We start from the raw sequence: 27696 nt of genomic DNA, 5'->3' as shown, positions 1-27696 counted from the left end.
TCTGTTCTATTTTTAATCAGTTGGTGGCTGAGATCAGGAGATTGTTTAATACTCAAGAACAATGTAACTTTCACAGTTTACCTACTTTACAAGGAGCTGAATGGCCTGTCTGGGGTGTTGCAGAGAAGTGCCTGCATCACTGAAATATTGGAAGAGTTCCTTCAAATTATTCAGAAATCTGGGAGGCAGTGCCTTGTCTTCAATAAACGTGAAGGGAAGTGACTACAGAACTAGTGAGCTATAGCTGTGAACAACAAGGAAGCACTGCGGTGGGCTTTTGTGCAGCATTTTTCAGTAAGCCTTTTTACCCTTGCTGCCTTCAGACACCCACTGATGATAGCTAGCCATCTCCTTCATCTCTGTTTCAAAAAACAGATTTTTTTTTTTCAGTGTACTTAAAACAGCAGTTCCCAACAGTCTCTCCACTGCCTGCCTTCAACAAGGAGACACACTGGTGGAGATTCTCTTTCATTTAAGTGCTTCTCACCAAATCTAACTCTGTTGCTTTAGTGACACGCGTACAACCAGCTCTCACCCTGAGAATGAGCCATCTTACTTATCTTAGCCTTGGTTGTGTTTGGAGGGTGACACAGATGCCTGTCTCATTTCAATAGCCGCATGACCCGGTGGGTAATCGGTGAGGTGACACAGGTACCTCGGAGACTTGCCCACTCCACAGGGACCTGAGGAGGAGCAAGAGGAGAACGTGGGAAACTGGACTTGGGCTTGTGGCTGTGCATGGAGCTGAGGGCCACAGAGCCTTCAGCCTTGCGCCGGCAGAAGAAGTGGTAAAACAGACTTAACTTTTCTCTCAACAAGCCCATGAATGAGCTGAGGACCTGATTGCGTGGCACCCGAGGAAGGGGTGAGCTTTTCCATTAAGATCAAGAGAAACAAGGCTTGGACTCATCATATTTGAAAGCACTCTGTCTCATTATTGATGCTTTTCAAATTACATCCACTTGAATAGGGAGAAGACCATGCCAGTAAGGCCCCTTCACATCAGCAGGTACAATGAATCTTACCTGAAACAAACTGTCTTGTATTTTCAACTTGTTAAATGGCATTGGATGTATGGAGCCAAATTCTTGTTTGATTAATATGTTGACTTCAGTGTGTTTTCTCAGGATACGCATGAGTGTGATCTGAATCCGGCCCATCCAGTGCAGCTGAGCGTAAAACGAGGTTGAAGAGGGGAAAGGTGTATTTTGGTTTTCAGGTTTTGGAATCTTTTTATCAATTTTCCAGATGTTCTTCACACCATTTCTGGGAAGGAAAGGCGAGATTTCTCCACCAGTGTACACAACAAAGTGACTGGCATATTTATGATTTTTCCTTGCAGCTTTTCTAGTAAAAAGATATTAGACTCCTTTTACTAGCAAAAAGCACATAAAATAATATCAGGTTGGTTTTTTTTAATTCTTTGATTCCATATGGTAAACATTCGTGTATGGTAGGTGGAAAATGCATGATTTTGTTTTATTTTACACTTGTCCCTTTCTGTTTCCCTCTTGTCCCATATCGGTAAGGAACCATCAGATTATTTCCTCATTTTAGTATGTACTGTTGTTTTCTGGCATTTCTAACCCCAGTGTGTGAGGCACTTGAAATTACTGGGTTTGATTCTGCTCCGAGTTGAGCAGCGGGAAGGCTGTAGGGCAGGGGTGGGAAGGAGCAGAGGGCAGAGAGGGTTTCAGAAGCTGGCCTGGGGGATGGAGGGGGAGTTATCATACTCCCACTGGCACTGGGGACCCAAGTTCCCAGCTGCTAGTGCAAGCCAGTTGGACCTGACATGCCCCTTCTCCAGTGCAGTTAATTATTTCACATCCTGATAGTGCCTATCGTGTAACCTTGAGGGAGATCCAGTGCACAAATAGGGTTAAAACGTGGTGACCTGGAGAAGGATTTGGAGCTGTGATCAAACCTGCTGGCAAAGTCACAGTTGACGGAGGTACAGTATCAGCACAAAGGGCAAAATGAAGCTGTAAATTGAAAGAAGAGAAAAAAGAGAACATAACAAGATGAGAGTTAAAACTGATTAAGGGGGCCAATCTCTCTGATGCCTAATCCTGAATTACTGGATTGGGCACCGAGGATCTCCACAGGGGAGAGAAGAAGAAATCTTCCCTCCGGGCTGCACAGCAGGAGAACTGCTCCATAACAACTATTCCAGCCTAATGGCTTCAGCAGCCACGCTCGGCCTCAGCTCCTCCGCTGGCTGACCCCTCGGAGCGGAGCAGGACAGCCTGCCCTCAGCCTCTCATTCGTGGCAAAGAATTAAGTACTGAGTTACGTGTCACAAGGACAAGAAAACAGAGGTTGTACTAGATATTAAATATTTAGTGGTCAGTTACAAAGTGCTAAAGCTTAAAGAAAAGAAATTTTGGTTTTTTGCAGATCAGCCAAATGTCCTAAGCTTTGCTTTAAGTTGTATCCAGACACTTTCAGTGTTCATCAGTTTTTGTTGTTGCCCTGAGCTGTTCTGTAGGTTTTTTCTTCTAAAGAAAAGAAAGAAAAAAACGGATAGGAGTTTAGAGTTTTTGAACACAGAAGTCATTCTAATTTTAATCAAAGTATGTTAAGTGGACTTTTTTCAAACCAGAAAGTTTGGATTGAAAAAAAAACACCTTTACATAGAGACAAAGCATGGAAAACTTCAACCTCTGAGGTGATTGCTTCTGAAAAAATTAGTGAGCTGAGTCAGAAAAGAATGTTATAATTGCAACTCTATTGCCACCTTATCTGTAGAGGATACAACCAAGCACCCACTAGAGAAAGTGCAAAGTGAAGCACTTACGGACAAGAAGTAAACAGCACTGATACCAAATGGAGGATAGCTGGAAAGCAGCAACCCACACTTAGCCTTTTCTGCTTCGTAGACATTCAAATTGAGTCAATGCCCATATTTTTGAAAGACTGAAGGCAAAACTGGGCAGCTTCAAGTTTGTGTTAAGTTAGTTGGCTGAGTTGAGTTAGCTGGGTGCCCCCTGCAAGGAAATGCGTAAACACATGATTAACGTTTGCAGTGCTTAGAAATGGAAGGCACTCTAGGCAGAGAGAGATCTCATTTGTTAGTTTCTTAAAGTTGTTGCTTTTCAGGGAGGCATATGATGTTTAGTGTCTGCTTTTTTTAGATGACATTTTTTGAAAGGTGCTTGGTAATACTGTCATCCTGGGGGTGGGGGCTGACCTGGCTGGACGCCGTGTGCCCACCAAAGCCACTGTTATCACTCTCCCTCCATCTTGGAGCCGCTCGCAGTGGATCTGTTTGACGTGGGGGAAGCTTCTAGTAGTTTCTCACAGAAGCCACCCCTGTAGCCCGCCTGCTACCAAAACCTTTCTACATAAATCCAATACACCTCTGTTCAAAGAAGAGCCTTGGAAAAACATTTAGGAATAACAACCTTGAAAATGAAGGCCAGAATGGATTTTCTGAGTGATTTTAGGAGTCAGAGGAGGGATCTCTTTCGCTTTTCTAACTTGTTAACGACAAAATGTAAATCATCCTTGCTTGTCATCAGAAGGAAAAGCTTTGTCCTACTTCTAGCTATACAACTTGAAGAGGATTTTGTGGGCTTCGAGTGGAGAATTTGATTCCGGAACTCTACGTGCAGTCTGGATACTGCACACGGGCTGGCTGAAGCTTGTGAGATGTCTTGGCCTCTGCTGTTGCAGGGTGATGTGGCAACATGGGTGGACTCACCTGACGTGGGGCCTGCTGCTGCACGCTGGCTGCAGGCTGCCTTTCACACTGGGTCTGGCATTCAGACCTCTGAGACGTAACGGGAAAGGAAAGCTGCTGTTTTGGTCAAGTAGTACACTGCCAGGCCAAAGCACAAGCTGTAACAACAGTGTTTCTCCAGGGCATTGACAAGGGTCATGGGTCCGTGGGTTTTTGTTGATGTGGCTGCAGAGACAGTTTAGGAGTTTCCCAGGCCATTCCTTACCAGCTGTAGTTGTACGGGCCCATATTTGCCCTGTTTCCATGGTTGGATCAGCTCAACTGCTTGTGGGTCTATGTGATAAATGAGCTGAAGGAAGTGGGATGGTGTGGGAAGCACTACCAGGTTCTCTGACCAACTGGTAAGGGCAGGAGCCGCTTTAGCCATCAGTGACCACGAAGGACATCCATGGAGCTGCTCAAGTTGTGTGACAACCTTTTCACATCCAGGTGGGGTGGACAACGTGCAGCCATCTGTCAGCTGAGCTCAGTAAGGCATGTTACAGGCCTGGAGAGCTTGGCACTACACAGCTGCTTTAAGTGTACTCCAAGTCGGTCTTGCAGGGCCACACATCCAGGTACATTTAATGCTGAATAGGCAAACATTTGGATAGATAATGTCAAATACAACTCATTAAGAGCAAAGTTCCTTTAATAGTTGCCTCCTATCTAGGGAAAGGGATTTTTCTCCTCTATGGCTGTGACATGTACTTGGGAAGCAGCTGGAGGGAAGCTGCTGCATTAGCAGTGCCTGGAGATGTTACACCATGGCAGGGCAAGAGGCCTCCAGCTTTCCTGGGCGCTGTCGCTGAACCCTCAGCAAGGACTCTGTACTCCCTCAAACCTGCTTGTCTTGGTGCAGGAGTCACTGCTCATAGGTGATTCTCGCACCTCTCAATCTGCAAGTGGCTCAGGCCACGCTTCTGTCTTCATTTCTCTGTGGTTTGTGCCTGATGATCCTTTGGTCTTCTAGCCATGGTCTGGGGTTTTTGTTGATGACTTGCTGACTATTTACAGAAAAATGCAAAAGGAGCATGGAGTTGGATGTATCTCTATTTCAGCTGGACCCTGGGTGATTAAGGAGCAGTGTGTGTAGACGCTGACTCTGCAGAGAAAATGCTGATTTTTGTTTTACTGTTAATATGCCTCAGATGCTTTCTCGTGAAATGCTCTGGAGATTTCCTTTGGTTACGCTGCACCTTCATTATCAGTAGTGCCTGTTTGCCTTTTAAATTAGAAAGACCTCCTACTCTGATTGACCTCATAGTAAAACATTCCTGCAATCCAATGCTAGATAACCAAAAATAACATCTCCCCTTTGTGTACTGAAAGAGACAAACCAGCAGAAAGCCTTTAGTTGCTGCTTTTGCTCTTCTGTAGGAGGGCTATTCCTCTCTGTGATGTCTCTGAAGCCCAGAGGATGGAGGTGTATTTGCTCACTCAGCCAGTCAGGCTTCTCTCCCACAGCCCTGGGTTGTTCTAGGTATTTGAGTATACAGAGTTTTGCTGAACCCGCATTAGCGTGACTTGCGTTTGAGATTATTTGCATGCTTTAATTTTGAATTCCTGGTCTGTAAGAATGTTGGTTTTATGTTCTCCTTATGCCAAGTGTATGTTGTCGTGTTTCTGCCCACTGCATATCTCTAACTACTCCCTTGTGTGAATTCAAGTAACGCACTTGCGTCTAAAGTAAAAGAAAACAAGTTAAACCGAGGCCTGTGTCTGTGCTGGGGGGTGCGATCAGCCAACAGGGAGTATCTGAGGAAGAAAAAATCTGTCTCCTCTGGCCAGTTACAACTTTGCGACTGCAGACTCTGCCTGGATTATGGTACTTGCTCTTTGTCCACCACGACCATGACTGATGCTGTAAGCCATTAAGCAGGGTTATGCTGTGCAGAAGGTGAGAGATGGAACTTGTGAATAAACACTTCGTGTGTCCCAGCAGCTGGAGATCTGTGAGTCCCCTCTGCCAGGGCATACTTGAGGAGAAACCATAGTGCTCAAACCTCTGGTTCTTCTTTGGAAGAAACTTAATGGAGTTTGAGAACCGAGAGACTGAAATGAAAACCAACAATCTGTGTGTAAATGGTTTGGTGATTAGGATTGATCAAAGCTGGAGAAGTCTGTTTGTTTCAGACCTGTTTTCTTGCTCTTCATATTTTATGTTGGTGTAACTTTTAGTGATAGAAACATATCAACAAAGAAACACCAAAGGTTTGTGTGAGTTACTGTTTGGAAGAAATCAACTATTATGTTTTAGTATCCTCTTCTCCCCTCAAAATCTAATCCACAGCTAAATATGACAGGGTCAGAAACTTCCTGATCCTTGTGTTTAGCCACATTGGATGTTTTGCAAAAACTTATTCTCCCCTCCTACCCTCTTCAGCTGTCACAGTGCAAGGACAACCTGTTGTGAGACCTTTCTTCCAGCAGAGAGGAATGCCAGCCAGCCAAGGCTTCTCAGGCAGTGTTAAGTTTAACAGAGTGTGTGACAGTGGAAGTAAAGAGGCTGAATGAGGGTTTGTCTGCTGCTCCATTTGAAAATGCAGATGGGTAGGAGGGAGGCTGTGGAATTAAGTGCAGAATTTCAGCCTAAGCTTTGGAAGATTTTCTGTTTTAAATAAAGCTCTACAATGATTTACCTGTTGTTAAATACTTCGGCAGCACCGTAGGATAAAGAAGCAGTGACACTGCAGTAGGGCCAGAGGGTTCAGAAGTTATTCAGATGACAGAAAAACAGCCACATGCTTCCTTGTCCACAGGCTTACCCACCGAAGCAGGTATCTTGCTTCTACTCTGGGCTTCCCTGTGGGTGCTGGGTATCTTGCACTGAAGAGCCATGCCCCTATCAGGGGTTCCTGGTATGCTTTTAAGGCACAGGGATAGCAGCTGGACACTGCTTCTGTGTTTCATTTGTGTCATCTTTAGCAGCCCTGCTAAGGCTTCACTAGTTGCTCAGTTCTTCCTTCTAGAAAGTGGAAAAGCAGAAACAAAATTAAATCATTTTACATGTGTGTGTCTGACTGAATATTCCAGAAGAGCAGCAAGTTAAAACCAATGGCAGCCTAGTGTCTTTGTCTATTTGGTGTGTCTGTGCTCTCCATCGCCTCTAGTAAATCATAACAAAACACAAACTCATTTCTTAAGAGTTAAATTCTTGTGAGAGAAGGAGGCAGCCTGAATTATTTTTTTTTTAACTGAGCTATGTGTGTGTTTTCTCAGGGAAGATCCAATTTTAAGAGACACCTGCATCCACTTTAACCTTCCCTTCTTTGTGAGCCCTGCTTTGCTACCAGCCAATTAGTGGACTCAGGAGGACATTCTGGGTCAAGCTGTACCAAGTACCGCAAATCCTCATTAACGCTAATTAGTGCTCAGTAGGTTAATTGGTGGTGAAGCTCATCTTTTTTTAATTACTTGAGCAAATGAGCCAGTGGGACCTTGTGGTCAGCTTTGAATTATTCTGTTTGTTTTGATGCACCTCATTTGAATGTGTAAAGCCAGATGTTTGTTGCCTAGATTTAAAGGCTGGTTGCTTTTGTGAGGGATGAGAAGAAGGGAACACAGAAAAATAAAATGAAGGTCTCTGACACCTTAGAGCAATTCAGATACTAAAATGGAAGAGTCATGTTATTCACAGAATGGAAAATACTGTTATGAAATGACATGTTGCCTTTAGTTTACCTTTTGATTTGTCATTCACTTCATTAATTCGTGTAATGCTGTTAGCACAGACTTCCAGCCAGCCAGAAATCATTTTTACCCTCTAAGGAAGCCATTGCAACAGTATTCCTGGCACAAAGTATTCTTTATTATTGATAGCAACTGAATCTAGTTCAGATGACTCAAGTAATTACTTGATTTAACCCGTTTTTTCATAGTAACTCTCCAAATTGGGACACTTTTAATAGTTTGTTTTGGTTTTTTTCTAAGCTACTATGTGTTTTGTTTAGTTCAAAGTGTTTTGTCTGTGTCCTTTGCCCTTTGTGTAATTACAGATAGATGATGTGTCTCCCTTACCCCTTCTGAGGTCACCAACAAACCAAGTTAAGCATATTTCACTGTCACTTTTCAGGTCACTGACTCCCATAAGGATGTCTGGGTTTGTGCTTTCTTTCATTCAGACACCATTTTTGAGGTCCTGAGTATGAACACAACTGTATGCAGTATTCAGAGGATGATCTCATGATCTCGTATCCCTTTGCCTTGATGCATCTTAAGATGCCCTCCTTAGACCCTGTGGGAGGGATTAGGCACTGGCTCTGAGTCACTGGAAAGCACAGTTAACACTTAAAATCATGGCAATATTTCTGGGAGCAAGGCCTAAACCAGTGCCTGCAAGGCCAAAGTCATCATTAGTTTTGTATCAAAGTATGAGGGAGTCTGAGATGTCTTATCTTTATCTCTTTGTGGCAGACAAACCTTTCCTGAAAGCAGGGACTTGGTTGGTATCAGTGCAAACACTTCAGTTAAGAAACCCACTTAACATTTCTTTTCTTTCAAGGCTTGTATTGGGAGATCTAAGATCTGTTAATAAAGCAAATACTTACCCATTTCAGAATAGCTGTGTTGCATTTACCTCTCTGTATTAAGAGCTCCTTTTATAATACTTGGCTGGTCTTGATTTGCAGTCTGTTTCATTATCCCTTGTACTTACACCATAAATGCTCTAATTCTTCCATGAGTGTTTCTTTCTCTGCATAGATACAGTCCGCTATAATTTCCCAAACTGGAAAATCAGATGTGACTTCAGTTTTGAAATTGTTGATTAGCAATATCAAAGATAGTCAAGCTTTGGCTTCCTTAGGGCTGCAATGTGTCACTCATTTTCAGAGTCCCTTGACAGCACACTTAGCTCCACACATTGCATGTAGAAGCCTGAGGAGCTATAACCATTATTGGCCTGTAGCAGATACCATCCTGTACTTCATCTGTAGCTGTGTGGTAGGCGGATAGATTGTTCTTCATGCCTTTTGCTGTGGTGGTTAATTCTATTCTCAGTGTAAGGATTTTGTGGCAGATGTTGCTTATTTGTCCCTTTGAACAAATATTTTTGATTGGTTTAAGATTCCTTTTTAAAGCCTTCTATCCCAATCCACCTTCTGGTTCTCTTACCCAGATGTTCTTCTGTACCTGCAGAATATGAACAAGTATTCCACTTGTCATTCCCAGGACAGCAGTAGATTCAGACAGTGTTCCACTACACTTACCAGTCAGCAGACTCACAGGTACCAGCAGTCCTCTGCAGTCAGGAGGAGGCTGCACAACAATACAGCATCACTAGTTTGCATGTGCACTGGTCAGTATTGATTCTGCAGGCTGACAACTTCATTTCTCATTAGAGAAATCTCATGTCTCGCTTCATGTCTACCATCCCCTCACCTGGTGATCCTTTGTAATACATGCTTTCTGTTATGCTTTGAGCAGTTGGAGATTTCTTTGTGTTGTACTTGATTTTCCTACAGCCAGCTGGTCTTTGCATTTTTAACCAGCTGAATCTTCCAAGATATCTAGAATCTTCCTTGCTATAACCTTGGTTTTAGTGGAAACCTGTGTTACTTTCTTCTTTGCACACAGGCACATCTCATGATCCAAGAGCTCTTAAAGATTCTTTGGCAGTCTCCGTTGGTATCTATAGTTTTGCTTCCAAATCTAGTATCAACTTCTATTTTAAAATGAGGGATACTACTGATTGCAAACAGGGAAAGCAACCTGGTGTATCTGTTGCGGGTGTGATTCTGTGGTGCCAAGGGAATGAGGGGAAGAGACCAAGTGTCTGAAAGTGCTTGCAGTTGGTCCACATTTGAAGGAGGGGTCCATGGTTCAGGTGCCTGAGCCCAGGGACCACAGGAAAAAAAGGATTTCCTCCCTTTCTTTTGTGGACATCTCATTATGCACTGAACAGAGGACTATGAGCCTGGATATTACCCTAATGGACTATTAAGTGGAATATAAGCCTGCATGGCTGGATTACATATTATAGGCATCTCAGAGATTCTTTGGTTACTCTTTTGTTTGAAGCTAGAAAACTGCTTCAATGAAAGGGAGTTGTTTGGTTAAAGCTGTTGTAAGTTTGTTGACAGCAGCAGCTGTGCTTGCTGGGATTTCCACTCCCTGTACCAAATGTATGTGAATTTGTAATCTAATCCAAGAAAGATATCAACGTTGGCATTCAGATGTGTATCCATGTTTGTGGCATAACCAGTGGAATTACTGCTTGTGATTAAAGACATGAAAGAACAAGCAGACTGTGAAAATGGAAGCACGGTGTAAATGTGGTGCAAATGGGATAAAAACACTGCAAGGAGCTGCACTAGCAGACAGATCCCATCTATGCACTGGCTCAGTCTCAGTGTTAGTAACACAGGAAAGATGGAAAAAAACAACCCAGTCGCACAGGAACTTTCAACTAAAACAGACTGTAATATCTTTTTCAAAATAATCTGACATTTAGCAGTTATTTAAGACTCCAGTACAAAACAATTCTATGATCCTATGAGATTTGGACACCTACGTTATTTTCAAACTGCATTGAACTTGGTGGGATTCGTATACGTAATAGGATGCTTTGAAAGGTCAAGACCTTAACCATCACTTGTTTATTCTGGCCATGAAGTTCTTGATTAAATGAGTCGTGTTTTTAATAAAAATCAGAGTGGAGAGTGTCTCTAATGATTTGCATGCATCTGTTAAACCTGTTGTACGCGTACTTCATTTTTCACCATAAGTTTGTATTTTCACTTCCTGTAAATTCAGAATCAATTTTACAGGCCTTTGACAGGAACTGTGTAAACGAAAGGGTTTTTTAATCAACTGAATAGGAAGTTGTTGTGGGTTTTTTTGGTTTTGTGTGTGTGTTTGTTTGTTTGTTTGTTTGTTTTTCCAGTATGAGAGGTAGAAATGAGAGTGTTCTTTAGAAAAGAGAATTAACTATGGGTCCCATCTTCAGTTGCTTCAGGCTGTTTTGCAGGTGTGATAGAAGCCTTTTAGCAAGTGGTAAGCTGCAAGGCTTTGCTTCTCCTCTCTAAGGCAGTTTGTGAGTGCCATGATTCTTGTACATAATACTAAAGAGAAATCTTTTTAATGTGATAATATATAGGCATTGGGCATGCAGAAATCACAATGATGGTAATATTATGGATGGATTTACTAAATGTGAACTTACACAAAATGACCTTAGAAAGGAGGAGTTTCTGTTATTAGAGAGTTCTGTTGATAATGTGCAGTTTAAAGAAAGAGAAAATATTTTTTCATGCTACAACCATCTTAAATACTGGCAAAGCTGAAGCTGCCAAGTACTTCAAATACAGTTGACTTTTATGTTGAAATTTTCTGGTTACTCACTGGTATATTTTTTTTTTCTCTCCCTCAGCGTGAACGAACGTGATCATTTGTTAAAAAGGCTCGGCAGGAAAACTCCTCCGAGCCTTTTCCGTGCTCATTCTGTCCAGCAAAGTGTATCGCGTAAGTAGCAGATCATGTATGCATGTGTGTTTCACAGCAGTCGGTCCCAGATGAGTGAAGTGAAGGGTGATTATTTTTTAATTAAATTGTAGGTAGAGATAATCTAGTGCAGAGGCTGAACTGCCAAGCAAGACACATACATTTGGAAGTGGAATTAGTGTATTTGGCCCTAGGCGAGTGGAGCTCAAATGTGGATAATTCCCTAGGATCCAATCCACAGGCCCAAATCACAAAATCCCAATACACAGGTTCTCTAAATATAAAATCCTGATAGTCTTTAGCTTACTGTAAAATCAAGAAATCTGCAGGATAAAATAAATGTTGTGATAGTGCCTAGCTTAAATAGAAATGGTTTCTTTATGAAAAGTCGTATTAGCTGTGGTTAGCTGAGAATACAGCTGTGTTTCAGGAATGCCACTTAGGGGTTCTGTGTGTTTCTGATGAAGAAAGCCATGGTGTGTGGAACTGCCTCTCCTCTCCCTCTTTGTCCTCTGCTGGGAGAAGAGAAGCAGGGTCACACCTTGCTAGTGGTGCTATTTGCAATAAATTGCATTTCTTGTTGGTGTGGAGGGCATCCAATTATTCGTTTTCCTAGAGGAATACGCGACAGGCCTTGATCTGCTGGACCTGGCAGTTTTTTGTCAGTGTTAGAAAAACTTCCATGGCATTAAAAATAATCTAGCAGCTCTGTAGGCCAGATACACACTGAAAGAACACACTGTCTCAAGGGACCAGAGTCCAGTCAACCTCTTCTAGTGGTAAAATGCAGTCTCTCTTGTGATTAAACTGGTGGTCAAAATATGCTTATATTACTGAAGAAAATAGCCCTGCAGCATGCAGTACTGCTGCACACAGTGCAAGCGGCAGGCACTCAAGATTTGGGGTTTGTATTGCTGTTGCAGTGAAAAGTGACACCCGTGCCTATTTAAGAATTCCAGGGAAGTCAGATCTCGTTGCTGGATGTGTCACCTTGTGTAGCAGAACTGTTGTGGTTTAGGTCATTGAGGCAGGGCTGGGATTTGAGAACCCAAATGCTTGAGGTATTTAAATTTTTCACAGGGAATTTGACTGTAAGTGATGGGACAGTGACAGATCTGATAGTCTTTGTCCCTTATAGAGCCATTACAAGGCCGTCACTGTCCAGGGATGTAGGGTCTCTAGAGATCAGTCCTGTTGCTCCTGGGAAGAGAGGCTGGTGCACAGAGCAACCCTATGAACTGTGTACTCCTGCCAGCATTTAATCCTTAGTGTCAAAGCAGCATGGCTTTGGGCATGCAAACACACTCTCTGAGGAGACTCCAAAGGTGATGATTGGCAGAAGAAATCCATAAAATGCATCAATAAATTGCTGTCAAAGTAGTCTGCTGTAGAGACCACAGTGCAGAAGGGAGATGCACCAGCAGTGACTGGTCAGACTTGATACACGCTTTTAGTCTGCTACAACACATCAGCAGGTGGTTAATAGGTGAATAGCTATTGGGAAAGAAAAATGAGATAGCAAAATAAACCCTAGTTTGGATAACCAGCTTCCCTACAAATGCAAATGATTACATGGTAAATGACTCGGGCCAGGCAAGTCAGGTTACAATCAGCCGTCTGTTTTTCACATGAATGTAAATTTTGCTTGTGAAGCTGTTAGTACTGAAAGATACTTTGAATGGCATATCCATGACTCTTTAAAATTTCTGTCATCTCTTGTCAAATGTAATTTTCCGATGTCGTGTAGCTGCTATGTGTGCAAGGCCATGTGAAATCCAAGGAACATATGTGCTGTTTTCGCAACCCTAAATTGTACAACTGTTTACTAAATGCTAGAAATCTTCAAAGCAAATAGTTGATGAATAGGGCAGTAGCCTTGACATGCTGGGCCAATATTTTAAATCACACTACAAGCGCTCTGTTTGAAGTCTTGAACTGTTCATATGTTTCCACCAGGATCCAAGTTCCCAGCCTGAAAAAGCCACTTCTTCCAAAAATTGCTTGTGTGACTCCAACTCTGAATCTGACACTTGCTTATAAAGCAAGAAAATGGTTTGTTTAGTTAGAGCTGACAAAGGCTTAAGCAAATCAATTGCCTTGGTCCTAGCAAGGGAAGAAAATGGGATTAAATTTCTTAGCACAGAACATAAAGATGCAGTACCGGTTTTAGAGACACTTTATTTTTGACAACAACTGTTTCCAAATTTTTGGAGAGGAAGCAAAGCTTTGTTTCTAATCATATGGAAAGGAGAAAAATTTCATGGGGAGTTTCAGAGCTACTACCAGTGCTCTATGATGAGAGCAAAAAGATGACTAAGTCTGCAGAACCCTGTATCGAAAGGCATCAGCTCACTTTGTGTTTCCCTGACTGTCTGTTGGTGAGCCAGCCCCTCTCCAAAAGCATGAGCACAACACAAGGCCTGCAGGCAGGATGGTGCCTGGGGTGCTCCTATACAGCACCAGGCTCTGGGAGATCCAGCCCCCAAAGTGGGGGCAGAGCCACACAATTAATCTCTTAAATGCCTCCTGCCGGTAGAGAACCTGGCTCAGTTTGGCTACCTTGGAGAATAGCCCCCGTCCATCTGGAAAGGTATGCCCTGAGAGTGTGTAAGACCTTTATGGCTGTTTCTCTTGCTCTGGCTTTGGTTTTGTGTTCCTACAGCACATAGAGCTGTCAGAAGCATGAAAGAAAACTATCTACTAACAGTACTGCCAAAGATCATCTGGTTCCTTCCTACTGGTGTAACTTCATTATGAAAACTTTAAAAAAAGGTTTGTTGGATGACATTGTCATGAGACTTTATTGGAAGATTTTGATGTGGTTCTCAAGCCAATGTGCTAACATAAAACTATCTTGGTGGAATCTTGGAAGGAGCAGTTACTGTGCTGGCCTGCAAGCTTGGTGCAGCTCCTGGTGAAGGTGCCTAGTGAAACTGGAGATTGCCTGTTGCCATTTGCTTTCTAAAGCCTCTTAAGAGTGAGCAAGAAATGCCAGCAGGCTCCTCTCAGACAAGTCTTTAGTGTGCTGTGGGGCTTGCACTCCAGGGAAGAAGCTGGAATGATTTCCAGAAGCTCTCCCTCTCAGAGGGTTTGCTGGCAATGAGGTTTTCTCCAGGTGAGCTTTTTCCAAGTCTCCATCCAAGTTCAGGTCTTTTTTTTTTTGCTGTGACTTTGTGAAAATAGCATCTCCTTTAGACAGTCTCTGTAGGTACAAAAGATGGTCTTGACCTCCCGTTTCTTACCACATGACTGACATCTGTCACGTGTGCCCCAGACCCTTACCAGCAGGATGGGAAGGGTGATGCTCACCACTTGCTCAGGTACCCTCAGACCAGTCCATCTTTAAGGGAAGTTCCTGTAGTGCCATTCCTGTAGTGCCATTTCCCTCCTGTAATTCTGAATACCCCCTGCCAATGTTTAGCTGCCATTTGTCTCAGCGTGCTCTTAAAAACAGCTGAATCTCGCTCTTGTTAAGCACTATTCCAGCAGAACTCCCCCTGAAATGCAGAGAGCCATGCCTGAATGAGGATTACTGCACTTGGCCCAGATTTCCTATGCTAGGAAAGAAAATCCCTCTTCCTTTGACAGAATATGGAGATTGCGTAGAGTAAATCTGAACGCAGAGTGTGTGGTTTTCACCTTATTAATCAATGGAGAAAAAGCACCTGTCATCTGAGGTTCATTTCACAGTGTGGGGGCTGGCGAATAATAAATAATAATAATGTGTTCATGCTGAGGGCTCTAATCCCACCATTCTCCACTAGCAGACACCTTCTTCCTCTCACTTTTCTGATGGTGTATTTTGACTTGAAAAACAACAGGGTAGACACTCGAGATGCTTTTTAAACTCCATTTCATCTTGTCTTGCATGTGTTTGAAGTATCATATACATTTTGTATTTTTTCCAAGCTACATCTTTGTTGACCGTCAAGTGGAATTGCAATCTTTTAAGATCAACTTCTGAACTAATTATTCCTATTTCTTTTTCTTAATTGATGCTGTGGCATCTTGCCCTGTTTTCTACATGCAAATACTGGTAGGTTAGTATCTGGGATGAGAGATGGGACTGTTTGTCAGCAATTCCTCTTGGGTCCTTTTGAAAACACAGGCATAGTTGATCAGCAGAGAAATTAATTTCTGTAAGCAGTAATCAAAATGTTCAAGATTTGAGCAGCTCTTGCTTTCCCAGGGTAAGTGGAAGCTGGTTGCCAGAGAAGTCAAAGCTGAGTTAGCATTTACTGTTTAATTAGTAAGTGTGAACTGCAATATCCTAGCAAATCTCCTTAAAAACTATGCAGAACCAGACATTTGGCCTGAGAAAGAATTTGGCTGGCCAAGTGATACCCTAACATTGATTTTTATTATGTCAGAGAGATTTTTTATACCTAAGAAGCAGTGTTTTTTGAAGGAAATTTTATTTTTTTTAAAAAAGCCATTCCCATCCCCAACCCTAAAACTTAATTAATTTCAATTTGAGAATTTTTCTCCAAAGGCAAACAACATGATGGTAAATGTGTTTTATACTTTGGAATATACTAAACCCTAAGAGCACCCCGTGTATGAACCGGGGCAGTGCTGCAGGAGACAAGGTTTCTGACAGGCTTCCAGTGAGAGCTGCCCTCCTGCTGGCTGGGCTAAACAAACCCCAGACAGACAGTTCAGGTGTATCAGAGAAGAATGCATGGAGGAGGAGGCCTCTAAAATAAATCCCTGAAGTGACTAAAACTCTGTGCAGTCCTTCCATGAGCAGATTTTTTGGAATAAAAAGAGCACCTTGGGCAATTCTGGTGCTGGTCTTGGAAGCTGTTTGATGTGTGAGGGCTGTTGGGTGTGCACAGGGTTATGATCTGTGTTCAAGACACATGTGTGGAGATGGTTTCTCTAATCCAGCACTGCACAGACCAGAATGGCCATTGCAGTGAACAGAAGAAGAGTGTGTTAAGTTAGAAACCTAATGGGAGACTAGATTCCAATCTACTAATAGAATATCAAAGCTTTAAAAAAACCCAACAGGATGCTTTTAAAATTCAGTAGGTTGCCTGATAATATCTAGTGAGAGTGAAACCTTAGATTTGATGAGAATGTGAATCTCCTCTTAACAAATGAGCCCCACTGACATATATTCAAAAGTGTTCCTTCCCTCAATTAATAGAAGTTCTCTGAGTACAAAGGTCCTTCCTCTGTGACAGCCATGAGTGAGTTGTGACCAGAAAGCCCCAAAGAAACACGCTCCTTCCTTGGGCTGCTGCAGGACAGACAGACAATGAGGGCCTTGTTCCCAGGGCAGGCTCATAGGTGTGGTTTTAAAACCAGCGTTAGGGGAAAAGTTCAGACTTCCGAAAAGTTCCCTGGTAACTGGCAGATGGAAACTTTCATTGTTTTTGAATGAGGTCTGAAAATAGTGGAAATGTAGAGCTGCCTGGGGAGTGTGGATGGGACTCAAGCATTCGCAGCGTTCTGACTCCGCAAATCACAGTCAGCTGCCTGAACAGCTTGAAGCTTGATTTTAATTGTAATGTGAATTTTAAAAAAAATGTAATATGAACTCATCTTCCTGTACAGAGATCAACAGGAAGAGTTTTGAATAAACTGCCAAATGTTGAGCTTCAACTAAGTAGAGAGGTGTGCAAGTATGGGGGTCACAGCCTTTCCTGTGATGTACATGCAAATCCCTCATTGCTGATATTCCAGAATGGATCAAGAACATGAGGATGTAAGGATACCACTGGTATTCTTAACCATTGATCATCTTTGCTCGAGATTTGTCTTGTTAAGGTGTTTTCTGCTGCTTTAAGAGTAGTGAACATTTTGCATTAGATTTGCAGAGTGCTTGGGTCACCTGACTCTTTATAGGCCTGTGCTAGCACTGGAAATAAGCAGGTCATGAGAAGATACCTGGAGGTTGCTGGGCCCCACATACTCCTGTGATCAGTGCGGGATTTGCAGTAGTTATGGCAGATGAAGGATCTACTGCACTGAATGATCTCACTGGATAAGTAAATATGGTAAAGCCAGCTTGATGCAGACCAGGTTATGGGGCATGGACTTCAGTCTTATAGGGCTTTAGCTTATGGTGTTTGACCAAATTTACTTTCCCTTGAGAATTTAGCCAAAAAAGTGAACTGTGTGCTGGCCCTTACCATGGAACAAACCCACTGGAGGTGTTTGTTTAACTATGAATTCACCTTTTTATAAATGAAGGCTTGTTGTGTAATTCGTATTTCCTTTGCAATTATCCAGCATACACATACTTTTTCCAAAAGAGAATTCACATTTTGTGAATATATTCTCTGAACCTCCAGCTAGAGGCAGGAAAACCCAACCTGTATCTCTGTAGCTGTGTATGTATTGACATGGAATTGCTCAGGGAAAATAAAATGGGATCCTGGGATGATCAGTCACGTAATCCAGTCAAAGTTCTTCCAGGTCTGCAGTCACTCCAAGAGGGAGATGTGAGTGGAGTTAGTTCTGGATGATGTATTTCTGTTTGAATCCCCTCCATTTACCGTCAAAGGTTTCCTACTGTGCTTGTAGCTCCCGTCAGCTAACCTGCTGACAGTGCACTCTCCTGCGAAGGGAATGTGTGTTCTGCCTTAAGAGCTCAAACCTACAGCAAAATCCCTGTGGCTTCAGAGGTGACATTTACCTGCATTCTGTGAGAGAGGAGATAATCCTCCCCATTAACTGAACAGTAATCGTCCCTCATGTTGTAGGACTCTCCTTTCAGCATCCTACATCTGTACAGGACTTACTCACCACCCTACCTGTGTGCAAGTGTCAGCCAGAGAAAAAGATCCAGGAGTCCTTAGAGCATCTGTGGTCAGCTCATCTGGTCTCAACTTAGTTGTCAAGGTGAAGCTTCAACAAGCCTCACTTGGGGGATACAAATAATTTTTGGCTGCCTGGGTTTCTCCTGCTTACCAGTATCAGTCATCTGCTTCAAAGGAGGCTGCAGCACCCAGCTGCTTGGGGGGCCTCACACCCCTCCTGCGTTGTGAGGGTGCTCAGCCCCATGTGCCATTCTCCCACAGGGTCCCTCCACATGCCATACTCCAACCTTATCTCACCTTGGTAACTGCCCTAGAGCAAACCTTGAGCCTGTTAAGGAAGGACTCAAATGTTCGCTAGATCTCTGGGTAGTACTTGGGACATCTGTCCTTATTTGATTCTGTGCCTTTCACCCTGGGGTAGATCTGCGTCAGGATTCAGAATTCACAAGCTCCTGCTTCAAGAGCTGTTTGGGCGAAATGGAGAGTTGTGCATGGAGAGTTAGGCATGGTACTGTGCTCAGGTTCTCCTAGGCAGGGTTCGCACCTCCTGACTCTTGACAGCTTTCCTCCTGCAGAGCATTGTCTGGTTCTTTGTAGCCTGTGACTTTTCCATTTCTCTGTTTTTCTAACTATGCCCTTCTTTTCCTTTCTGGTTACCCATTTTCACCCCAAAATCACATTTCCTTGGTGCTGTAGAGTCTACTGTTCTTTGCTCTAGTTTTCTTTTCAGTTTTCTGTAGGGTCATGTCTGCTTTAAATACTGTTTGGTATTTCACCATGTTGGTCCATTAACTGTTGTGACTGTTTTGCCAGGAGTGTGGTGTTTTGCAGATTGTTAGAAATGTCACTTGCCTTGTCCACAATACCTCAAAAGAAACCAGAAACATGGTTATTTTCATCTGAGTGGTTTCTGGGGAGACCAGAGGATTGTGCTAGCTAACAGGATTAACTCTTGCAAAATAGAGACCTCCAGAAGATCTTCGTTTACTCTATTCAAGATATGGGTGACAGGCCAAGAGAATCGAGAGTTTGTCAGTGTGATTTGTCGGATGCCACCTGGAAACTTGTACCAAAAAATTCCTGAATGGAGTTAAGAAGAAGGTGTGACTCAGATCCAGTTGTGATCTAGACATTTCCATGTTCCTCTAGGAAAACTGCTGATATCAAGCAGACTATAGAGGAGTCCAGCCAAAATGCAGATTTCTGTTAAGTGCTTAAAGAAGCTCTGCACTATGGGAGTAAACGTGGCTTCCAAATCCATCTGTATTTTCTTAGTCAGGTTAACTCGGAGGGGAATGTTGACCTGGTACACTAAGCTGGCCTGGGGAAGGGAGCAGTAGGACAGAGCTGGCAGCAGATGTCCTCTCTGTGCCACACGGAAATGAAGATGGTTGCAGTCTAATTCATGTAACTTCAGTGATACCTAAAACCGTTCCTGAAAACAGGCTGTGCCCTTGAGCCAAACTCCACTGATTGATTTTTTTCTTCCTTTGCTTTTTCAGATGGGTATGCATTTTCCCAAGAAGAACATGGTGTTGTTTCCCAGTCTGAAGTTGTACGATCCTATGATACAACCAAAAGAAGAGCAGAAATAGAATAATTGGTTCTTTACTTGATGGGTGGTGGGAACAATGGGATTTGGATCAATGCATCCACTGTTGTTAACGTATTCTTGACTAGGGTTGGCAGCAGCAGCCAAAACACCAGAGAACTCATTTCTGTGGCCTTAGCCAACAAGTTTCTGTATTCTCCCTGCAAACCTGGAGTACCTATTGTGGGGGAGAATCATTGTTTGAATTCAGTCACAAAGCTCTGCCTAACGTTTTGTTTATGTTGTTATGAAGCATTTGACTGTGTTATGTGAGGTGTGAAATTAAAAACAATGTTTTACCACTATTTAAAACATCAGCATAAGGTTGTTCTGGGAGAAAAGTAGAAAATTTATGTTCCATGAGAAATCAGCCTTCGCTTAATTGGAACGGGGTGCTGAGATTTCCTGTTTCATTACACACAGACCAAGCGCACATGGCTGCATGCAGACCTTGCTCCCTCTAATATTTGCTGTTTACTAATTTGGCTGAAATTTTTAACAGACTATTTGGCATAAAATTTTTGATGGCAACACAGTCTGTAGCTAAAAATGCTTATTTGCTGCCTTATAATGGAATAACACAAGATAGCAATGAATAACTTAGAATATTTCTTGCCCTCTTACAGGATTAGGGCTCTGTCTTAGCTTTCTAGAACCCAGTGAATAGCTTGCTCTCAAAGCCAGGATGTGGAAGTCAGAGAGCGTGGCAGGGCAGCTGGCTTGAGTGCGTGGCATTGTGCACAAAGAGGAACTCGAGTAAGTGCCATCTGGTAACTCAGCACATTGTATTTGGATGTGCACTTCAAGTGTAGCCTGGGATTTCCCTCCATGATCCCATTCCCACTTTAATAGTAGAACAAAACAATGAGAACTTCTGAAAAGGTATGAGCTTGTCAGGTCCTGAGAAAGACTATGTGCGTCTGCACAGGAGGCTGTTAACTGTAACTCTAAAGATTTCCCTGGTCAGATAGGACAGGCTTGCAAAGGAGAGTTAGGAAGGTTTTACACTCATGCGTGCACACACATGTATGTATGCAGAGCTGCTTATGGTGAAGAGGAGATCTGCTGTTTGTTCAGCCAGACCAGCCGCTCTTCTAGTTCTGATCTATCAACAGGCTTCCCAGCACACTTGGAGCTGTGAGCCCTGGAAGGAACGCTGGCTCCACGGCCTCGCTGTGCCAGCGGGACAGGCGTGCTGCTGCATAGATTGGAATTTTGAAAAAACGGCAAAAACTAGGGCGTAAGTTAAAGCTGAAAGAGCTCTTAGAAAGCTTATGCTGTCCTCCAGACAAGTTCTATTAATTTTAGTCGCCAAGCCATGCTTCTGAATAGCATAAAGTAAATACTGCTGTGTTTTAGCCAGGTTTCGTGGTTAATGCATATACTACATCTGTACATTTAAGAAGCTGGCACTGTTTTTGCCCTATTGACCATCATCCAGAACTTTTTATTGATTTAAATATACCCAAAAGCAATTTGAATATTTATGTTTAGTGAGGAAAAGGAAAATGCCAGCCTGGCCCAGTGGCTTAATCTTCCTCAAGGGTTGTGAGTAAATGCTGGCACTCAAGTGTCTGAGTTCAGTTCCCAGTGCCACCTCCGGGGCTCGGAGTCGCCTTCCACATTAAAAAGCCACTTTTGCTCCTGCATCACCAGGCGGGATCTGCTCTTGAATTAGGCTGATGGCACAGAGGGAAAAGTCATCACCTTCTTTCTGCAGTGCTAATGAGACAATTATGCAATAAGGGATACGTGCAAATATTTTTTCCATAGGCGTGAATGTCAGGGGGCCAAGTGTGGGTGTATATATTTTCTGGGAGGTGAGTTTTGTTTAAAGGCGCAAATGCTAGTTGAGAGGATAAATAAAGGGAGGCTAAACCTGATGCCAGGAGCTTTTAAATCTTAATGCTGATCTAACCTGTTAAACACTTTCTTTTAGTTGGAAACAAAATCTATTTAGGAAATATGTGGTGTAAGCCTGTCCTCAAAACTGCTAATTGTTTCTTCCTTTTGTAGCAACACAAGGAAAATTAACTTCCCACTGAGGCGAAGCGTGAGATCAACTTAGTCTTTGTACTTTAAGCCCCACACTAAACATTGGTATGTAAACAATTTGGAGGCTTTTCATGAGAATACAAAAAAAAAAAAAAAAACACCACTTTTAAAAGCCTCTGAATAATGAAGAAGGGCAAGTAAATGTACTGAGCAGAGAGTGGAAAGGATCCTAGAGTTTCTTCTGTTCTTAAGTTAGTGCAACAAAGTTTTATAGAACATAATGAGATATGCTGGGGAGGAGCAGCTGCCATCTAACGTGATTTATTTTATTAGTGCAGACTATGGGCTGTATAATTTTGACCTCTCTGTAAATTGAGGTCAGTGTGCGTCACAAACACAAACCCTCCCTAGAGTGAATAGTGGCTTAGGCTGAGGTGTGTGTGTTGGATGTCATCTCAATGGGAATTACACATGGGGTTTGTCACGGGGCGATACAGTATGTGGCGCTGGGGCGAGCAGGTCAGACTTTATCATCACTGTAAGGCCTTAATCTCTAGCTGAGTTAATCCTGTAGAGCCCACCCAGGTCAAGACCTGGCATTCTTCTTGTTCTTTGGAGTCATTACAAGAATTAATATATTGTAATATGCTGTAGCCTGGCTGTTGGAGTTGCCTGTCTTGGTGAACAATGATGAGGTGTGTTCCAGTGGTGTGTTAGCAAAAGGAGAAGGGCAGCTGCTCTGCATCAACAGAATTCCTCGTTCATTAATGCAAATGCATGTAGCAGTAATAGCAGCTTTTGAAAGTGTTATCAACTAGACAGGGTATCAGAGCAGAAGGAATGGGAGATTTCTGCTTGACTGTCCAGATTTGACTACCTAGGGCTGATCAGAAAAGGGTTTCTTGGGCAGCTCTCTGTGCTGACCAAAGTGATGGGGGACAAGGGGGGCACTGAATATTCAGGAGGGAGTGGTGATTTTCCTGAATTAAACCTGGATGCTCCTTTTTGTAACACCATAACTGTCGCCTGCATGGAAGCTGCTGCTCCTTTAATGATTGCCTAGTAGCAAATTAAAGCTGGAGAGCGGAAGCCTGAGCTGAGCACTGCTGAGAAGTCTTTTGACATTTACTTTTCCCTGACAGGGCTTCAGGTCTTGCTGTAGGGAGCTAGCATGGGAAGTCAGTAATAACTTGTCAAGGAGAAATGGCAAATAACCAATAAAAGTATTTGAGTCAAACTAAGCTGCTAATGTATCTAAAAATGTGTGGAGTTAGCATGAACTATATGGGCTGTAAATTAAGATAACAGTCAAGCCTCGCTAATCTGTACTTCATTAGGCCACATGCCTCTCAGTGCATGCCAAAAATGCACAGTCTCTTCTCCTGCCTCAGCCAGCAGCTACCAGCAGATGCTGCAGGAAAGTCTCCTGTTACCAAGATTACATTATTTTTACAGCATGTACTGAAGTGTGTTTGCTGGGAGACAGTCAATGCTCATAAATAAAGAAGAGAAAATTCAGGTGGATCAGAATAAGTGAAATGCAAGGACTGCTGCATGCTCAGTGGCCACACTGGGTGCAACTTGGCCCTCTGTGGACAACCCCAAGAGCTTGTGAGGTGTATATTCCCTATGCTGTCCCTTTCCTGTAGACTCATTTTGCCCTTTGGGGCTAGCTCATCAAATCTACTGTTTTGCATTGCCTCCAGTCACCAGTGAAGACTAGTAATGCCCTATTTACATTTTCCAGTTTTATAAATAATGACTTAATTTCATTTTTAAATGCTCTGAGGACTGTACTTTTGCTGTTATGCCTCACAGCTCAAGTTTGAAGTAGAGCAGCCCATGAGTGGGTGTTCACTCCTGAGAAGCACTTTGGATTTGTCAGAATTCTTCTGAGTTTTAAAGCACTGAGGATATTTTACATTAGTTTTGGATCATCCCACAGTATGAATGCCTTAAACATCGGTCAGAGGGAACTCTTTGTGTCTTGTTGAGTCTAACAATAAGTGGTGATGATGTGAAATATCTGATGGAGGAGAATTTGGCCATGTCTGTGCTATACCCGATGCATCTGGGTAACAGTTTGATTCTGGAACATGGCATGGACCATGCGTGATCCTCAGTCTCCAGACAGCTGGGCTGCTTCTGTCCTATAAGGAAGGGCCTTTGTACTTATCTCTTCCAGAGCCTGTGCTGCAGCTCCAAGCTGCCTTGAGGATGGTGAGCACTGAGCAGATCCAGACCGTCAGTGCCCCGTACCTGCAGGGTCCCCTGGGCACAACCCTGGGGCTCTTCTGCAAGTGGCTGCTAGAGGCACAGCCGAAGTGCCTTTGAATTCAAATCCAGGTGTTGTCCCTAGCCATAACTCATAATCATCACTGTGGACAGTGCGAAGAGGTATCCAAGAGATGAAGACTCAGCCAGTTATGAATCTGACAACTGGACTTGTACGTGGCCTGTTCCTATCCTGCCTGTCAGGCCCTTTGTGAGCAACTGTGTCACTTGGGGAGTGAACAAGTGATGATGCTTCTCTTTAGTGTGTTGCTTACTTGCAGCCACGTCACTGTTGTTCAGAAGCTCCTGCGCAGGAGCTGTGTCCCAGCCCCCTCTGAAGGGCAGCTCTCCAGCCAGGCTAAGAGGGGCAGCCCCAAGGAGCTGCCTGTTCTGTAATGTGATGGCACAGTTGTCTTTGTACCACAGGTGGTGGCCAGTGGGACTCTCCCAGCAGCAGCAGGGGTAAAACAAGCTGCTCTAGGAGCACAGCCCCTGCTTCTTTGGAAATGACCTGCTAGTGCTGATGAGGTCAGGCCTTTGACATGACCTGAGCTTTCAGATGGATGGTTTCTAGAGCTTATTCTTCCTGGTGCTGAGCCTTCTGGGTTGACTGCAAACAATTCCTGTTAGAATAGATTGAAATGTGCTTTTACCCGTTTTCTATACCATACATGAAAGGCTCAGTGCTTTGTTTGGTGAAACCAGACGTTGATTATTTTCTTACAGCTTTCTTCTCCTGTGTGGCATTGGAGCAAGTCTCCTTGGTTTGATTACACAGTTAACAGAGCTCTGTTGCCATGTTACTTTCACTAGTCTTATGATATTGCTTACACTGACTTCTCAGAACTGAGCAGCTCCAGGAGAGAGAGAATGCACATCCTCTTACCTGAAAACTTCATTGTCCTCCAGACACCCAAGAGAGCCTCCACAGCCCTTCAGTGCTTCTGACCAAAGCGGTGTGTCTGGAGGAGACTACAAGACGGGTCAGTACAATAGATGACAACAGAAGAAATCCACATGGGTGCAGAGAATAACTCCCTACCTTTTTGTACCTAGCAGCAAGATTAACGGAGGTTTTGAGCTGTGTTTGCAAATGAAAACCAGAAAGTGCCCTGTGCTGCGTCGCCACACAGGCAAATCCCACAGGTGATGACTTCTCGGTGACGTGCGGCCTGGCCGGGTTTATCTGGTTGGGAATGTGCTCTCGGATGGGCTGTCCGGAGGAGTGAAGGGACTGGGAAACCAAATAGCTTGGCTGAGCTCACTGCTGCTGTTAGAGGCAAGAGGGGAGGGATTCTTCGGTCTTCCCTGAAGAGCTGTGATAGACCTGCTCTGGTTCCTTTCTTCAACTCTGGGAAGGGAGGCGGAGAGCTGAGTTGTGAGCTTGTAAAGCTCCGTTATCTCCTGAAGCTGAGCTTTCTCTGGCACCAGGCTGAGTCTGGGCTTGGAGAAAGGGAACATGTCCCTCGGCTCTAGCAGGTTGTTTTCTGGGTGTGACAGATGGCTAAATTGTTTACTGGCTGCTGTTTGCCTCACGGATCCACAGGAATTGAGCACTGGAATTATTTCAGTCCTGATAGGGAGTGGTTTTCACAGAGGGTTAATGGGACTTCTCCTTGGGTGTTGCTCCTGGGCAGGTTCCTGTACCCCAGGCCAGTGGAAGGGACTTGTTATTCTGGGGATCTGGGTCTAATTGTGATGGAGTGTGAAGCTGAGGGGTTGTTTTGTTTGGATTCATGGCTTCTTCATTTGTGGTGTGGACAGAAAGTAAAATAGCTGAGTGCTGGTGTTTCTCCAAAGACTCCCTTTATATATGAGGAAGGTAAGACACGTTCTCCTGAAGTATGCCACGAGGGGATCATTCTCCCTCAGCATCTCTATAGCTACTAAAGAGAAATAGAAATGGGTAAATGACACATTCTGTGTGGTCAAACCCCAGCTCTGGGCAGTCACACGGAAGTCTAATGATGCAGAAGAGACTAATGTATTGCCAGACTGTCACTTTGTGTAGCTGGGAGGTCAGTACCCTTGTAATTATGGAGTGATGAAGCCAAGGGAAAAAGCCAACATTAACAGAAAGACTTGATTGTTTTAAATTCTGACCACCTTACTGGGTGGCTTCTCTGCGAAGATGTTCCAGATGTTGTCTTGGCATAAATTAATCAATTTCAAAACATCTGCAGGGTTCCTTAGAAAACACGGAGTTTAACAGACAGTGCATATGCTCTCCTTCACCCTTCTGGTTGATATTTTGATTGAGGAAGGGAATGCTGGCACTTGCTTTTTTCCTGTCAAGGGCTCTTAGCCTGGAAAGTTGCTCAAAATTGTTAAAAAAAGGGCTCCAGATAATGTAAAGCAATGAGGCAGCCAAGTCCTCTGGGACTGTGTGTGCATGCGTGTGTTGGAAGAGTCGTCAGACTTGAAAACCTCCCCCCGTCCCTCCTCCTGCCCCCGAAGTGCAGGCCGTTGCGCCAAGAGGTCAAATATTCAGCGGCTTGAGTGACAGGATCTTTAACAGCATCTTTTTCATCAGTGAGCCAAGTCCTGTGCCCGCTTGTCTGTCATATCTGTACTCGAATTGCTTAAATATTGTTTCAGATGGGGAGTTTTTAATCTGGATATGCAGAGAGGAGCAGTGCTGTGGGGGGATGTTTAATTGGCTCCCAGCAGAGCAGCGGTGGTGTGTGGGTTTTTTCCTCTAGAAGTGTTACCATTTTCACGTCCTATTAATGTCCTCTGGTAGTTTAAATACAGCATCGCATTACAGTGGAGTTTGTTTCCCTCCCAGACTGAATACAAATGAAGGTCATTTACTTGTATTTTTAGAAGGTTCAGAAAACTTAGAAAATTTGTAGCTTTGAACAGCATTGTTGACTGTTGTATGTCTGCACAAAAATATTTCCAATAAACCTTTTGTTAAAGCAATCCACTGGACCGAGGCTTGTTTGTTATAGACCACCGCAAGTTTTGCAGCATGAGTTCAATGTTAAATGCATTTGAGATTTAGCCCGCAAAGCTGGTGAGTGGATTATTTTTATTTTTTCATGACCTTTTGGGTGTGTTTTAGGGGCCTGTTTCTGTTAGTGCCGAGGACAAGGCCTGGGCTCATTTAGTGTATCTCAAATCAGGCCCTGAACACAAGACTAGTATGGCAAAATAAGAATGGTATGGGTGAGCTTACAGCAGGTACCTGATATTCGAATCATGTTTCCAGTGGGGAAAAAACATCTTTTTATATAAACTAGATGGCAGATATTCTCCTACAAATGATACATTTGATTTCACCAAGGCTTCACCAAAATAAACCTTGGAAATCTTTTGCCCTAGGTAAGTCACATAGACACAGCAGGGGAGAATTAAGCCCTAAAATCTCCTTTGCTTCCTTCTTGCAGCTATCTTTGCAAGAGGCATTTTTAGCCCCGGGCCTACAGCCTCCCATGTTTGCAGGGGGAGAGGGTCTGATGGCGCATTGAGATGTGATGCAAGAACATGAGACATGCCTTTCTCCAAACCATCCTGAGCGCAGGAGCAGGGTCTCCTCTGCTTCTGCCTCATCAGAAGCATCACGTCCACTCTCCACTGATGGTGCTTGGGTGACGCTGCCGAGCTCACGTTGCCTTGCCTGGAGAAGAACCTCTCGAGCTCACTCGCCTCAAGCAAGACTGAAGCATGAAGCACCACACAAAGGCTCTCATGTTGCCAGTGGCTCTGCATCCACACGCTCCAGGGGACAGGTGCTGTGATCCTCTCTGCTGCAGTTTGTTCTTTCCGTTTAACTAATAATGTTTCCTAGTCACTGTGAACCACCTTGTCCCTCATGTGGGGCCTGCTGGGGGCTGGTGCACCAGGGAGCTGCAGCAGCCGGGCTGGGGGACATCTCAGGGCACAGCCAGCTGGGGGCA

At 43.6% G+C, this 27696-nt stretch overlaps 1 protein-coding gene across 6 annotated transcripts in view; it reads left to right on the top strand.

Annotated features, from left to right (window-relative positions):
• The window catches only part of ATP8A2 (ATPase phospholipid transporting 8A2), a 347902-nt gene extending 321183 nt beyond the window's left edge, over window positions 1-26719 (top strand). For all 6 annotated transcript variants that reach the window (XM_071804368.1, XM_065830605.2, XM_071804354.1 and 3 more), the window contains 2 exons: window positions 11094-11185; window positions 19437-26719. In XM_071804368.1, coding sequence (XP_071660469.1) covers window positions 11094-11185; window positions 19437-19534 — 190 coding nt within the window. In that variant the 3' untranslated portion in view covers window positions 19535-26719. The remainder of the gene's footprint in view (window positions 1-11093; window positions 11186-19436) is intronic.
• Window positions 26720-27696: the final 977 nt, after the last annotated feature.

This window comes from Patagioenas fasciata, chromosome 1 (assembly GCF_037038585.1).
Source record: "Patagioenas fasciata isolate bPatFas1 chromosome 1, bPatFas1.hap1, whole genome shotgun sequence".
Classification (NCBI taxonomy): Eukaryota; Metazoa; Chordata; class Aves; order Columbiformes; family Columbidae; genus Patagioenas; species Patagioenas fasciata.
This window is presented reverse-complemented; position numbering and strand designations above follow the sequence as displayed.